This window comes from Propithecus coquereli, unplaced genomic scaffold, assembly GCF_000956105.1.
Source record: "Propithecus coquereli isolate 6110/MARCELLA unplaced genomic scaffold, Pcoq_1.0 Scaffold119, whole genome shotgun sequence".
Classification (NCBI taxonomy): Eukaryota; Metazoa; Chordata; class Mammalia; order Primates; family Indriidae; genus Propithecus; species Propithecus coquereli.
Genome location: NW_012135969.1, coordinates 3,895,328 through 3,909,472, shown reverse-complemented (window position 1 = coordinate 3,909,472; position 14,145 = coordinate 3,895,328). Strand labels below are relative to the sequence as shown.

Here is a 14,145-nt window from a genome sequence, read left to right as displayed (position 1 = left end):
TCTCCCAGCATCTGTGGCCCACTTGGGTTGTCTCACTAGGGCAGTGATTTTCAACCCTGCCTGTTTGAATCAACTGAGAAGCTTTTCAAAAATACCATAAGCCTTGGCCCTGCCTCAGAAATCTGACTTAATTGGGATGTGGCCTGGACATCAGTATTTCTGAAAAGCTTCTCTGTGATTCCAGTGTGCAGTCAGAATGAAAACCACTGCTGCTCTAGGAGGACCATAACTTGATGCTGGCTTCCTTCCCTGACCCAAGGTTTTGGACTTAGTCTCTGCCTGATATCCTTGAGTAGTTGGAGGGGTGTGGGGGTCCTGTTCCCTAAGCTTCTAGTTTCCAGAAGTCTCAGCACTTTTATTTCTAACCCCCACAACCTTCACACTCCCCAATTCTTCACCCTTCCTAACCAACAATCCCAAATCCTGCCCAGAGAGGAGGTTACCAAGGCAACCGGCTTAATCTGGTAACTGTGGCATGTGCTGGGAGAGATGCCCTCCCCTCTTCCTATTCGGTTCATAAAATGCTACCTGGGGAGCTCCAAGCCACTCCAGCCAGTTTCCCTTTCAACTCAGCATATTGGGGTGTCAATAAAGGGGGTGCAAGAAGCTGATACTCAGACCTCTCATCCAGCTTCTTAGCCAAAATTGCGCTTACTGTTCCCTTTCCAAATCCACAAACAGATGGATGTGCAAAGCTTTATTTCTGTGAACACATGCTCTAGCACACATGGGACTAGATATACACACACAGTGACATGTATGTAGTACACACCCTGTTCAGTTTTACCACCACTCCCAGCCATTCACATTCCTGTCCCTGCCTGGTTGGTGCACAGTAAACAGGGGTGGGGCATTGTCAGGGAAGCCTCAACCCATCTGGAACCTGGTGCCACTTTCCGCACTTTGTAAGCCTGACTTACATGTGCTCACACTGAACGTGCCTTTCTACCCCCTGCTCCTCCTGGGGCAGTGTACTCAACGATAGAATGCTCCTGGCATGGGCATCAGGTATAAGGATTATTTAGAGAGCTAATTTGGCACCACTTCTCCCACTCCATGGCTATGTATGTATGCTCTGGGCTCTATGCTCGATGATGTTAGTTGGCAGTCTGGGGCTTGTCACCTATCTCCATGGCCCTGCTTCCTTCTGCTGCCTGCTGGGATCAGGTGCCCTTGTGCCCCTTGTCTCCTCCCCCTGCCTACTATCTCCTCTTCACCCCAACTAGACCTGCCACAACCTGCTGCTCCCTGCCTGGCTCCTACCTGCCTGCCAGTACCTGCCTTACAGGCCAGGCCCACACCACCTATTGTGCCCTAGCAGAGACGGCAGATGGGCACCACCCCCAGTGCCCATGCCAGTCCATCCAAGAGGCCTTCCCTCACAGAAAGATGATAAAGGCTTATTCCTGTGAGTATGGCAAAGGGCACACTCGGGGTTCAGCAATGTTTGTGGGCCTTACCTGGTTACACAGGTAAGTGAATCAAGGTGTGCAAGCCACAGACCTGTCCTGGCTCTTTGAAATGATGCTAAGAGACCCGAGAATCCCTTCAGCCAGGAATCCCTCCCTATTGGTGAATCACTACCTCACCTTTACCCTTAATTTCTCTGACCCACGTCCCTCACTGTTTCCCTCTAGGTCAGCCCCAGTGTCCAAGTTCAAGCCTCGCGGGGGCCGGGTAACCGGGCCCAGGAAGGGCAGGGGCGGGGACTGGGCGGGGATTGAAGGAGGAGGCGCGGTCTCAGTTCTGCCACCTTCCCCCCCGGGCCAGGAGCGCAGCCGCCGCCGCCGCCGCCGCCGCCGCGTCCTCTCATCCTTGCTCTCCGCCCGCTGCCTCTGCCGCCGCAGCCCGGCCCAGGAGCGCAGAGCCGGGGGCACCGGCCCCGCAGCCTGCCCACCCTTCGGGCCGCGTGCCGGCTGCAGCCGGCATGGGGGGCTGCTGAGAGCGGGCACTCCTTCCCTCTGGCACCTCCCCCGGCCACTGGCCACTGGACTCTGGCGAGGGAGCCTTGGGCACCTCTGGCCCCTAGTCCGGCGCCTGGCACGGCCCTCCGCTCTGCTCCTCCGGCTCTGAGCACCGTGTCCCCGCCCCCCCCGCCCGCGCCCGGGACACCTGGGTCCCCCGGCGGCCCCTAGGAGAGGGGCGGGGGGGGCATGAAGCCGCTGGAGAAATTTCTGAAGAAGCAGACATCGCAGCTGGCTGGCCGAACGGTGGCGGGAGGTCCCGGCGGGGGTCTGGGGAGCTGCGGAGGGCCTGGAGGGGGTGGGGGACCTGGCGGGGGCGGCGGTCCAGCCGGGGGACCGCGACCGCTGCAGCGGCGTCAGAGCGTGTCTCGCCTGCTGCTCCCAGCTTTCCTCCGGGAGCACCCCGCCGAGCCGGGGCTGGAGCCGCCCCCTGAGGAGGAAGGAGGAGAGCCGGCGGGGGTCGCGGAGGAGCCGGGCAGCGGGGGGCCCTGTTGGCTGCAGCTAGAGGAAGTGCCGGGGCCCGGGCAGCTCGGGGGAGGGGGGCCCCTGCGCTCCCCTTCCTCGTACTCCTCAGACGAGCTGTCCCCGGGTGAGCCCTTGACTTCGCCGCCCTGGGCCCCCCTGGGCGCCCCCGAGCGGCCGGAGCATCTTCTGAACCGGGTTCTGGAGAGGCTGGCCGGAGGGGCCACCAGGGACAGCGCCGCCTCAGGTAGGGAGTCTGCGGGCTCATCCATCCCGGAGCAGGTTCCCTGGTTCCTCCTCCTTGCCCTTGGAGAATGGGGGTGGCGATGGGGCCGGGTGTGGGGTCGAATGGTCCCCCGAAGTGGGCATGGGCCTAGCTGAGGACAGACCTTTCAGCGGAAGAGACGCGGCAATGACCACCTTCCTCCCTGTAGCAGCCTCGCCCGCGGCTGGAGAAGAAGCTGAGCCCCTCTCTCTCCTTAAGTCACCCTTCCTTTCCCCTGGACATTTTAGTCACAGACTGCCATGGGTCCCTGATGTTGACTACTTCCTCCTGGGGCCTCAAATTAAGGCCTGACACACTAAGATGGAAGCTGCCCAGCGCAGCTGTGCCATGCTCCAGAGGTGCCCAAGCCCTGAAAACCCTGACAGGAGTCCCTGACTCTGTTTAGAAGCCTCCAGAGCACAGGCTGGCCCACTCAGGGCCCAAGCTGCCCTTGGGATTGAGCAAAGGGATGCATGGTCCTTAGCAGTTTGGTAGGGAGAAAGCATTCTACTTGAGGGTGGACTCAGAAGGTGTCTGTGAGGGACGAGGTGGCCGGGCAGGCATTGGGGCCCTGCAGCTTCTAGGGGTTCCTGAGCCTCTCCAGATCCCACCCTTCCGGTGGGGCAGGCCTCAGCACACGGCCTCTTTAAAAAATAATAACCACACCCTAAATGATGCTTATTCCCTAAATGAGGATACTATTTCACCACTCCCCACCAGCACCCCTACTAAGCGGCCTTTGAGGAAACTGAGACCCCAAGTTGCTGGTTAGTGGCTGAGGTAGAAGACCTAGGGGTCTTTAGGTCCAGCTCTTGGCATGACACTAAGCCCAGGAGGGTCTGAGGTTTGGGAGGTCTCACTGATGCCCTAACGCCCTAACGATGGGGGCTTTCACACTTTGCTCTCAGCTCTCTGCAGGGAACCCCAACCTAGGTGTGGGGAGTGGGGCTCCACTTCCCCAGATTTTTCTCAAGACCTGAGTCCTCTCCTTTGGCTCAGGCTGTAGTTGCCCTGGGGAGCTGACACCTTTTGGATTTAATTAGAAAAATATCAGACACACACAGCTCTCCTAACCATAACTTCCCGCCTACACCACACACCCTGTGTCTTTATGACACATTCCCTGGGGAGGCTGTGCGTTGGACCACAGCCTGCTTAGAAAGAGACAGACGCCAAACTGTAGCCCCCATACCAGCATCTCCCCCACTCTGCCCCGCGTTCCTCTTCCTTTGCTCTCCTGTAAGATAGAGTCTAAGCAGGATGTCATGCATCTCTATTCCTTGTCTCCATCCCTGGAGCTGGGGGATCAGGGCTGGGGGCTCTCTGACTCACTTTAAGAATACAGCAGGGTAGCTAGGCAGAGAGGAAAAAGGAGAAACTATCTTTCCCCTTCCACGGGGGCCTGGTGCTACACACTCTGCTCACTCTCCCCTGGAGTAAGACTCCTGAATTCATTGTCACTCATATTATCTGGCAGGCTGGATCCCCAGAGTAACTGGTTTGGGAAACTCCGAACCACTCCCAGAGTGAATGAGAATCAGCTTAACCTGCCACTCTGATATTCTCCAATATAACCAACGCCGTCTCGGTTTCCTCCCAGGGTGTGTGGGAGGAGGGAACTCACAGAAGGTACTCTAAACCTAGCCAAAGCCTCTTAAACGTCTAAGCAGCTCCATCTGACCACTAGGTTCTACCCTGACACTCTGCTTGCCTCAGGCATATTGAGAACCGAACAAACACTCAGGATTCTGGGTTCTTATTCCAGCTGCAGGCAAGTCCCTCCCAGCTCTGGGCCTCTGAAATGTTTCTCTGAAATGAAATAGTTGAAGTAGATGATCTTGTGTTGGTTCTCCTCCACCTTCATGGCTAGAATTGACCACCAGCGGATGGTTAGCCAAGGACCATCAGAAGCTGTGGTTTTGTCCTGGGGCAGTGCCTGGGGACCTGGCCCTAACCTGTCCCAGGGAGGACACCTGGTTCCCTCCCTACACCTTGCCTGTTTGTGTGTGCCAGGCGGCCCTGCCCCACCCCAGGGCTGGCTGCAAGTCAGGGCGACCTTGTACCTGGCTGACTGGCTGAGCCAGGCCCAGACAGGGGTGTGGAGGGGAAAGGGGTAGTGAGAGGAGCCACTCCCCTTCACCCTGCCATCATTAACCCTTCCATCTCTGGGCACCTAAAGGACAGAGGGTTTCTATTTAAACACTCTGGGATCAAAGAGATGGTAGTCTCTCCCTCTCCCTTTTAATGGGGCTGGTTCCCACCTGCCTAGTTGGAACTCAAAGCTGTTAGGTAGGGAGTGGGGAGGGGAGGAGGGGCACACACACACACACACACACACACACACTGAGGCTAACCTCTGTGTTTGGAAGTCTTCTTTGTCTAGAGACCCCATGGGCTACTTCTTTTTTCGGGCAGATCTCAAACTTGGTGTTATCCGACAACTTCCCACATACACTGAGCAGTGCACATGGCCATCAGAGGCACGCCCCCCTCTTCCCTTCAGCTGCCTTGGCAGCTGCCAACCCCACCCCCGCAGCGGCTGCCCAGAACCTTTACACATGTGTGTGTGCACGTGTGCAGAGCATGACGGGGCAGGTGGCTGGGGCTCCAGCCCGGCGAAAGAGAACTTGCCCTTAGGGGCAAGAGAGGGAGGTACTGGGTTTCCAGTCTGGTTCTGGAAGTTGCCCTCCTGACATCTGTGGCACCCACTGATTTCTACAGATATCCTGCTGGATGACATCGTCCTCACCCATTCTCTCTTCCTCCCGACTGAGAAATTTCTGCAGGAACTGCACCAGTAATATCCTTTTGTGGAGCTTGTAAAAGGAGAGGTCAGGAGGGAGGCCACTCCCTCCACCCCATACACAATGTCCGAGCCTGAGCTCTCACCTAGAAAACACGCCTGGGTTTCAGTCCCAGCCTTTCTGCTTACCAGCTGTGTGACCTTGGGCAGGTCACCTAACCTCCTGGGGCCTCAGTTTCCACTTCTATAAAATGGGGATAAATAGCACCTGCCCTGCCTGCCTACAGGGGCTGCTGTGAAGATCAATCCGATAGCAGTTGTGGGAGTACTGTGGAGACTGCAAAGCCTTGTGCAAATAGAAGGTGTTATTATTCTATTAAGGTGCCTCTCCTCCCTGCCCCCTGCCACTGAATTATTGCTCTAAATATCTGGTTGCCAAGTGTGTTATTACAGGGTCCGATGTAAACATTAGGCCATGGCTATGCTTCGGGAGGGTCTGCTAGAGATGAGCCACTGGTTGGGCTCTTTGTAGGGTCTCATGTCAGCAGAGGCCCTCCCACTGAGTTATTTTAGGACCTAATTGTAAATGTCAGGCCACTGAATAGAATGTCACAGGCCCTCTTAGAAGCATCAGGCTTTACAATGAGGTACAGTCAGGTTTTTGTTAAGCACCATCGGCCTTTATCAGCTGCACTGTGAGCTGTAGGCCCGAGGCTGGCCGGAGGTTAGATGCATCCAGGTAGGGCAGGGTGTCCAGATCTAACAGACAGGAGCTGGATGTGGTCAAGTGGGTGCCATTGTTAACTACTCTAAGCAAAAACTTGGCCTGGGGCAGGAGCAGGTCTTGCTCTAGGACCCCTAAATCTCCTTTCTCTCTGGCCCCAAATCCAGAGAATATTTGGGGGTAATTTAGCCTTGCACCTTCCTCCTCTGTTCCTCAGGTCTGCCTGCCCAGGGATTTTTCTTAACTTAGGGGTCAGCTTTGTTCGGGCAGGGGGCATGGAGGGCCCTGAGGGGCTGGGCCGGAAGCAGGCCTGTCTAGCCATGCTTCTCCATTTCTTGGACACGTACCAGGGGCTGCTGCAGGAGGAAGAGGGGGCCGGCCACATCATCAAGGTGGGCCTGGGGCAAGAGAAGGTGGGTGAGCAGGCTGTTAGCTCTGTAGCTGTGGAGGGGAGCCCTTCGAAGGAACCCTACTCCCCAAGCTGAGTACCTGGAAGGAAAAGATGCCAGTGGGCCTTAGCTTGTATGGGTCTGCTATGCTCAAACACTTGAAGACCGAGCCCTTAAAGATAGTGGTCCTTGGGATGAGACCCCTGCCTTCACCTTCTCTGTCCTCCTCTCCCCAGGATCTGTACCTGCTAATTATGAAGGATGAGTCCCTTTACCAGGACCTCCGAGAGGACACTCTGAGGCTGCACCAGCTTGTGGAGACGGTGGAGCTAAAGTGAGGGGGAATGAGTTGGGGGAGGGGACAGGAAAGTGGTGCCCCGGGTTCCTCTATTATAGGGGCTGCCTCTGGCCTTTCAGATCCAATATTGTTTTATTTCAGCTCCTCTCTCTTACTGAAGGGTAGCACAAAGCACTGTCTCCAGTCACTTTTTTTTCCACTCCCCCATCCATTTGTCCGTCAATCCAGTGGTGTACTGGTAAATATTTAACAAGCAGTGCCTCAGGAGGAAGAGCCCCAATTTGTAGCTTTTGCTGATTCCCACGGTGTAAATTCTCTCACGATGGCTGATTTCAAGCTACTGACATGACATTATCGAATGCAGAGTTGGGAAGAGATGTGCAGTAGCGGGCTGTATTGTAGTGTTTCCACCATACAAATACAATAGGTGTCAATAACCTTAGGAGCATAGATAATTGTAAAATGGAGCAAAACAATTAGGAAACTACCTTTTTTGTAACAATTTATTTGACGATGAGTTTATAAAACATGAATGCTTGTTTATATTTATATATATTTTCATAGCTGTTTGAAAACCAGTTGGCAAAATTCCCCCAAACTTAACAATCCGTTCCCGTGAGCCAATGTGAACCAGCTTCAGGACACCACTGCAGCCATCTATCCGTCCATCCAGTCATCCATCCATCCCTTCTGCCCTTTCTGTTTCTCTCCTCTCCGTCCCTACCACCGCAGCCATTATTTGGGCTCATTATCTCTCACCTGGCTTATTGTCACAGCCTCCTATCCAGGGCTTCAGCTTGTGGTCCCGTGTCCTTCCCCCTTTCCCTCTCTTCTCTATGCTGACACCAGAGGGATCTTTCAAACTTCCAGAAATGATGCCATCGGCATCCATGCTCCCCACTGCCTCCAAGACAAAGTTAAACATCCCAGCATAGCATTCAACACCCTTCCCTTTCTGCCTTCTGCTGTTCCTTGCCATCTCATCTCCCACGTCCCCCTCTATCCCCCTCTACCCATGACATGCCCTATACCCCCCATCATTCTCTCAACTCCTTTGCTTTCCAGCTAACTTCCTGTCATCAGCTACACTGTCCACCCCAGAATGCCCTTCTTCCACCCTCTTCTCTTCCTGTTGTCCTCCAAGGCCCAGGTCAAATGCCATCTTCTCAATGAAAACTTCTCAGATCCTCCTTTTAGGAATAGCTTTCTCCCTCCCCCATACCAACATAATTGTCCCGGTACCTTTGTTATATCACCAACACCTCCTGCCTTGTGTTAGAAGTAGCTGTGTGCATGTCTAGCTCCCTCCCAGACTGTGAAGTTCTTGTTGGCAAAATTCAGCAAAGAGCTGATGACCTACTACCTACCAAGTGCCAAGCAGTATGCTAGGCCCTGGAGGATGAAAAAAAATTCAGCAAGAACCAACCCCAGTCTTCAAAAGCTCTTGATCTTGGAGAAGAGATAAGACATGAACATAATAAGTATCATAATGTTCTATAGCAGTTGAGGCAAGAAAGTGACCTTTCCTGGTGGGTGGGGTGGGTCAGAGAAGAATTCATGGAAAAAGTGGCATTTGATTTGGGTCATTTGGACAGTTGTCCCATGCTGGTCATTGTCCTCTCTTCTGACTCCCTTAACCACCTTCTGAAACTGGTGCTGGTGCATCCTTGACCCACTTCTGATATTCCTGCTTGACGTTGCCTACTTGGTGCTCCATGTACCTGGCAGGGCTTGCTGATGCCCAGCTGTGTCCCTGCCAGGATTCCGGAGGAGAACCAGCCACCCAGCAAGCAGGTGAAGCCACTCTTCCGCCACTTCCGCCGGATAGACTCCTGTCTGCAGACCCGAGTGGCCTTCCGGGGCTCTGATGAGAGTGAGTGTGGGCATTAGGAGGGGCAGGGCATCCTGGGTGGCTCAGGAGGACAGGTGGGGTCTCTGGGTCTCAGGCACCTTCAGTGCTGTCTCCCTGTGTAGTAGAACTCACCGCTTTCACAGCACTTGTTCAGAGGGCAGCCTCTCGTGGGGAACAGAGGCACCCTGCAGGGGACTGTGCCAGTGCTGCCACTCTGCCCTCTGTTGAAAAGCTGCTTTCTGTCTCTGTCCAGTCTTCTGCCGGGTCTACATGCCTGACCACTCTTATGTGACCATACGCAGTCGCCTTTCAGCATCTGTGCAGGACATTCTGGGCTCTGTGACGGAGAAACTGCAGTACTCGGAGGAGCCCGCAGGGCGTGAGGAATCCCTTATCCTGGTAGCTGTGGCCTCCTCTGGAGGTGAGGGTCAGGAAGAACTGGGCTGACTGCCTGAAGAGGAGAAACTCACAAGCTCAGTGCCCTGGGGCAGGGGTAAAGACTGAATTCTAGGCCCCTGCTACTCCAAGCGTGGTCCTGGGACCAGCCTCATGTGCAGCACCTGGGAGCTTGTTAAAAATGTAGCATCTGGGCCGGGCGCGGTGGCTCACGCCTGTAATCCTAGCTCTCTGGGAGGCCGAGGCAGGTGGATTGTTTGAGCTCAGGAGTTCGAGACCGGCCTGAGCAAGAGCGAGACCCCGCCTCTACTAAAATTAGAAAGAAATTAATCGGACAACTAAAAATATATAGAAAAAATTAGCCGGGCATGGTGGCGCGGTGCCTGTAGTCCCAGCTACTCGGGAGGCTGAGGCAGTAGGATCGCTTGAGTCCAGGAGTTTGAGGTTGCTGTGAGCTAGGCTAACGCCACGACACTCACTCTAGCCAGGGCAACAGAGTGAGACTCTGTCTCAAAAAAAAAAAAAAAAAAAAATGTAGCCTCTGAAGCCAGGTGCAGTGGCACGTGCCTATAGTCCCAGCCACCTGGAGGAGGCTGAGGCAGGAGGATTGTTTGAGCCCAGGAGTTCGAGGCTGTCGTGCACTATGATTGCACCTGTGAATTGCCACTACCCTCCAGCGTGGGCAACATAGTGAGACCTCATCTCTAAAAAACAAACAAATGAACAAACAAACAAAACAACTGCAGCATCTGAGATCCCAGTCCAGACCTGCTGGATCAGAATTGGCATTTGAACAAGACCCCCAGGGATTCCAATGCACATTAAAATTTGGGAAGCAGTGGTCCACAACTCCTGGGTTCTGATCTGGGTGCGGCCTCACTCATCTGTAGATTGTGTTCTGGTCCTTTAACCTCTCTGTGCATCTAAGGATACTATATTTTTCAGGCTATAGACACAGGGTGGGTCACTAATCCCTGTGAGAAGGGAGAAAGCCAACAATGTAGCCACAACCTTATTTTCCTCTAAGTTGGGAAAAAAAGTCCTGCCTTTACAATGTCACAGGGACAATAGAATAAGAGAAGAGCTGTGAAAGAACGTTACGGGTTAAAAAAAGGTTATAAATACAAAAGAAATCATCATTTGACAAATTTCAGATAAATATGGCATCAACTGGTGATGAGTCCCATTAGTCTAGAATATGTCATTGTGGGGTTAGGAGTTTCTGGAGAGGATGGTGACAGTGCCGGGGTGCTCGAGGGGGCAGGTGGCTGGGGCTGAGGCTGAGCAGCTTGTTCTCCTGCAGAGAAGGTCCTTCTCCAGCCGACTGAGGACTGTGTTTTCACCACCCTGGGCATCAACAGCCACCTGTTTGCCTGTACCCGGGACAGCTATGAGGCCCTGGTAAGAACTCCTTCCCAAGGCCTTGGCTGGGAGCAAGGGCTGAGGAGGGCTGTGAGCAGTCCTTCTACCCTGCCACTGGGAGCCCAGCCCCCATACCCCTGCCTGCCACCAGGTGCCCCTTCCGGAGGAGATCCAGGTCTCCCCTGGAGACACAGAGATCCACCAAGTGGAGCCTGAGGACATTGCCAACCACCTTACTGCCTTCCACTGGGAGCTGTTCCGCTGTGTGCACGAGGTGGGGATTGCAGCTGGTGCTGGGCTTGGGGAAGGGAGGGAGAAATGCGCTCGTGGCAGACAGTGTCTGCAGCGGAACTTCCTGTTAGAAGGCGCACTTGCAGCATGCCCTTGGGCACTGCATGGCCATAACCGCTCTAAGCCTTTGTCCCTTCATCTGAAAAAATGGCAAAGAGAGAGTCCCTATAGCAGAGTGGTTCAGGGCCCAAGTGCTGCTTACACAGAATCTCACCTGGGGTTAGTATTTTTAAAATATTCACTATAAAAGAAATAAAATAAGACAGTGACAACAATGTCTACCAGATGGGTTGTCTTGAGGATAAGTCAGTCTTGAGCAAGTGCCTGGCACCTAGTAAGCGCTCAATAGACGTGGAATATTGCTAATGTTGGCTGTTTGCTCCCCCCATCTCTGTTGCATCTCGTCCGGTCCCGGTTTTCTATTTTCCACTCCTTCCTCCCCGGCCCTCCTGCCTTTCCCTCCTCATCCCCTTGCACTCACTGCCACCTTCCCACCCACGCCCCGGCGCCTTGGCCGCCCCTCCGCACCGTGGGTGCAGCTGGAGTTCGTGGACTACGTGTTCCACGGGGAGCGCGGCCGCCGGGAGACGGCCAACCTGGAGCTGCTGCTGCAGCGCTGCAGCGAGGTCACGCACTGGGTGGCCACCGAGGTGCTGCTCTGCGAGGCCCCGGGCAAGCGCGCGCAGCTGCTCAAGAAGTTTATCAAGATCGCGGCCATGTGAGTGCGGCGGGCGGCGGGAGTGGGGCGCTGAGGCCCGCGGCTAGACCGGCCACTGACGCTGCCGGACGGCCAGCTGACCCCGCCTCCCACCCCGCAGCTGCAAGCAGAACCAGGACCTGCTGTCCTTCTATGCCGTGGTCATGGGGCTGGACAACGCCGCCGTCAGCCGCCTGCGGCTCACCTGGGAGGTGATGCGGCCCCTCCCTTTCCTACCTGCGGATGTTGGCATCCCGGGCTCCCCCTGGGACTCAGCTAGCCTGTAGGAGTCCTCGTGCCCGTGGGAAGGAGACGCCCTCTTCTGGCAGACACAGCCCCAGGGTACACAGCTTGGCTAATGGACCCTGTCTTTGTGCAAATTAGTGCAAAGCCGGGATCCCCGCCTGCGAGGGGGCAGGCAGCCCTCCAACAGGTTACGGACTTGGCTGTGGGAGCTGGGCTGAGTTTCAGCCGCACTCAGTGGGGCCACCTTTGTGCATGGCGCACACATAAGCAGAGGTCTGGCTTTCCCCAGGATTAATTCCTCAGGACTGTTTCTAGCTCCTCCACCCTACTGCCCACCCCCCACCGCCAAGACATGCAGACCCTTTCCCCCTCTAACAGCTGGGGTTAGTCCGGAGCTCCCATGTAACCCAAGGAGCTCTACTCTGATATCCCTTCTCCTTCCTTCAAACTCTCTGCAGAAGCTGCCGGGGAAATTCAAGAACTTGTTCCGCAAATTTGAGAACCTGACGGTGAGTGGGTTTGGCTCTTTCATCTGCCTTTGGACCTACATCCCAGAAACCCTCTTCCTCAAACTTCCCTTTCAAGGTTTTCAGTGCCTGGGATCCCTGCCCTCCCCACCATGCTGGGAGGGGAAGGGTGGAAAGATTGCTACCCTGTTTTCCCTGGAGGAGAGGGGAGAGCAGTGAAGCTCCTCCCCACCACACCTCCAGCTAGACACTGATACACATCCTGTCTGGTGGGGATGTATGTAGGGCAGGGGGATGGGGGAGGGAGTTGGGGGATGGCTTCTGGGTACAATGGGCCCATCTGTCCTTTGATCCCTCTTCTGTGGAATGCTAGGACCCCTGCAGGAACCACAAAAGCTACCGAGAAGTGATCTCTAAAATGAAGCCCCCAGTGATTCCCTTTGTGCCTCTGATCCTCAAAGGTGAGAGAGTTACTCTCAAGTCGTGGCCCTTCTATCCACATTCTCCTTCTCCCATGCCCCAGTTCTGACTCTCAGTCCCCTCTTGACTAACCCTGAGTGCCTGCCTAGAGAGGGGCACCCCAGACTGGAGTGGGTTCTGTGGAAGGGGAAGGTTGTCTTCTCTCAGCTTTTCCTTACACCGGATTCCCTCCTCCTTGCCTAGATCTGACATTTCTGCATGAGGGGAGTAAGACACTTGTGGATGGTTTGGTGAACATTGAGAAGCTGGTGAGTGGCACTGCCAACCCCTAGTCCCATGAGTGGAGGGCCTGCATCCTCCCCCTCTCTCCTGTCACCTCCCTAAAAATAGCAGCCTTCCTCCATGGTGCCCAGCTTGCCTAACAGACTCTTGACTGTCTCCCTGGTGGCATCACTGTGGCAACCCACCCACAAGTGGCAAAGCTGACAGGCAGTTTGGGGGCAACTCTGCCTCCCCCTCGCCTGGCACCCTGTTATACCCCTTCCTTTGGTCCTTCAGAGAGGGACGAGAGGGAGTAAAACCAATGGAGTTGGTGAATGGAGGAGGGGGAGCGGAAGAGGGGGAGCATCTTTCTATGCCCTTTTCAGGGCTCATTCCTTGTCATCTCCCAGCATTCAGTGGCTGAAAAAGTGAGGACAATCCGCAAATACCGGAGCCGGCCGCTTTGTGAGTACCCAGGGTTCTGAGAGCATTACAGGTAGAGATTTGACTGAGCGGGAGGGTTCTGGGGAGACCTCCCTGCGCAAATATGGATTTCTGTGCACTTGTCAGTTCTCCATTCTCTCCTTGGCCTCCCCAAAGGCCCTCCTCCCAACACCTGTCCCAGTCCACAGCCTTATCCTCTGCCCGGTGTGTGTGTAGAGGAAGAAGGGAGGCTGGGAACCTCACTGCCTCTCCCTTCTTACACCCAGGCCTGGACATGGAGGCATCCCCTCATCACCTGCAGACCAAGGCCTACGTGCGCCAGTTCCAGGTCATCGACAACCAGAACCTGCTCTTCGAGCTCTCCTACAAGCTGGAGGCAAATAGTCAGTGAGAAGGGAGGTTCTGGTCAGCCCCCACCAGGGTCTTTGGGCACCTGGCACTCAAGCACTTTGTACGATGTCCTGAGCTGCATCTCACATCTTTCCCCTGGAGCAACTTCCCACCCCATGGGGAAGAGCTAGATGGACTTAGCCCTGGACTCATGAGCCTGTGCATCCTGCTGACATCCTCTCCCTATTGCTCCTTCAAGCCAAAACCACACTTTGCTGGTTCGTGCCCTCTCTGGGAAAGAGGGCAGAGATCCTCTATCCCCTCCCATCTGTGGAGTTTCCAACCTCCTCTTCCCAAGCAGGGAAGAAAGCTGCCCACCCTCCCATCTCGCAGAGCGGAATTGTGGGAGCGATTGGCAGCCTTCTCCTCCACCACCTGTCCACCTGTCCTGCTTCTCCCTGGTCAGGGCTAGGCCCCCTGGATATGCTCCCCCGAATATTATATTACCCCGTGTGTGTGTGTGTGTGCGTGTGT

The 14,145-nt window shown here is 55.1% G+C and overlaps 1 protein-coding gene across 2 annotated transcripts; it reads left to right on the top strand.

Moving 5' to 3' along the window:
* The first annotated feature begins 1,091 nt into the window (after positions 1-1,091).
* Positions 1,092-13,672, top strand: RAPGEFL1 (Rap guanine nucleotide exchange factor (GEF)-like 1). 2 transcript variants are annotated; one of them, XM_012661645.1, is made up of 16 exons: positions 1,092-1,100; positions 1,533-1,572; positions 5,413-5,491; positions 6,415-6,550; positions 6,784-6,881; positions 8,606-8,718; positions 8,951-9,118; positions 10,397-10,494; positions 10,607-10,729; positions 11,286-11,464; positions 11,565-11,655; positions 12,148-12,198; positions 12,530-12,617; positions 12,820-12,884; positions 13,248-13,302; positions 13,548-13,672. In XM_012661645.1, exons 1-16 carry the CDS (start codon positions 1,092-1,094, stop codon positions 13,670-13,672), a joined length of 1,518 nt encoding a protein of 505 aa, XP_012517099.1. The 2 variants fall into 2 exon arrangements, with proteins under 2 accessions (XP_012517099.1, XP_012517091.1); XM_012661637.1 differs by lacking the exons at positions 1,092-1,100; positions 1,533-1,572 and adding an exon at positions 2,154-2,673.
* The last annotated feature ends 473 nt before the right edge of the window (positions 13,673-14,145 follow it).

Excerpts from the sequence above, each read along its gene's own strand:
- RAPGEFL1 (XM_012661637.1), top strand. The coding sequence starts at position 2,154 with ATGAAGCCGCTGGAGAAATTTCTGAAGAAGCAGACATCGCAGCTGGCT. Across the intron at positions 11,465-11,564 it reads TTTATCAAGATCGCGGCCAT|CTGCAAGCAGAACCAGGACC; the intron begins GTGAGTGCGGCG and ends CCCACCCCGCAG. Across the intron at positions 12,618-12,819 it reads TGTGCCTCTGATCCTCAAAG|ATCTGACATTTCTGCATGAG; the intron begins GTGAGAGAGTTA and ends CTCCTTGCCTAG.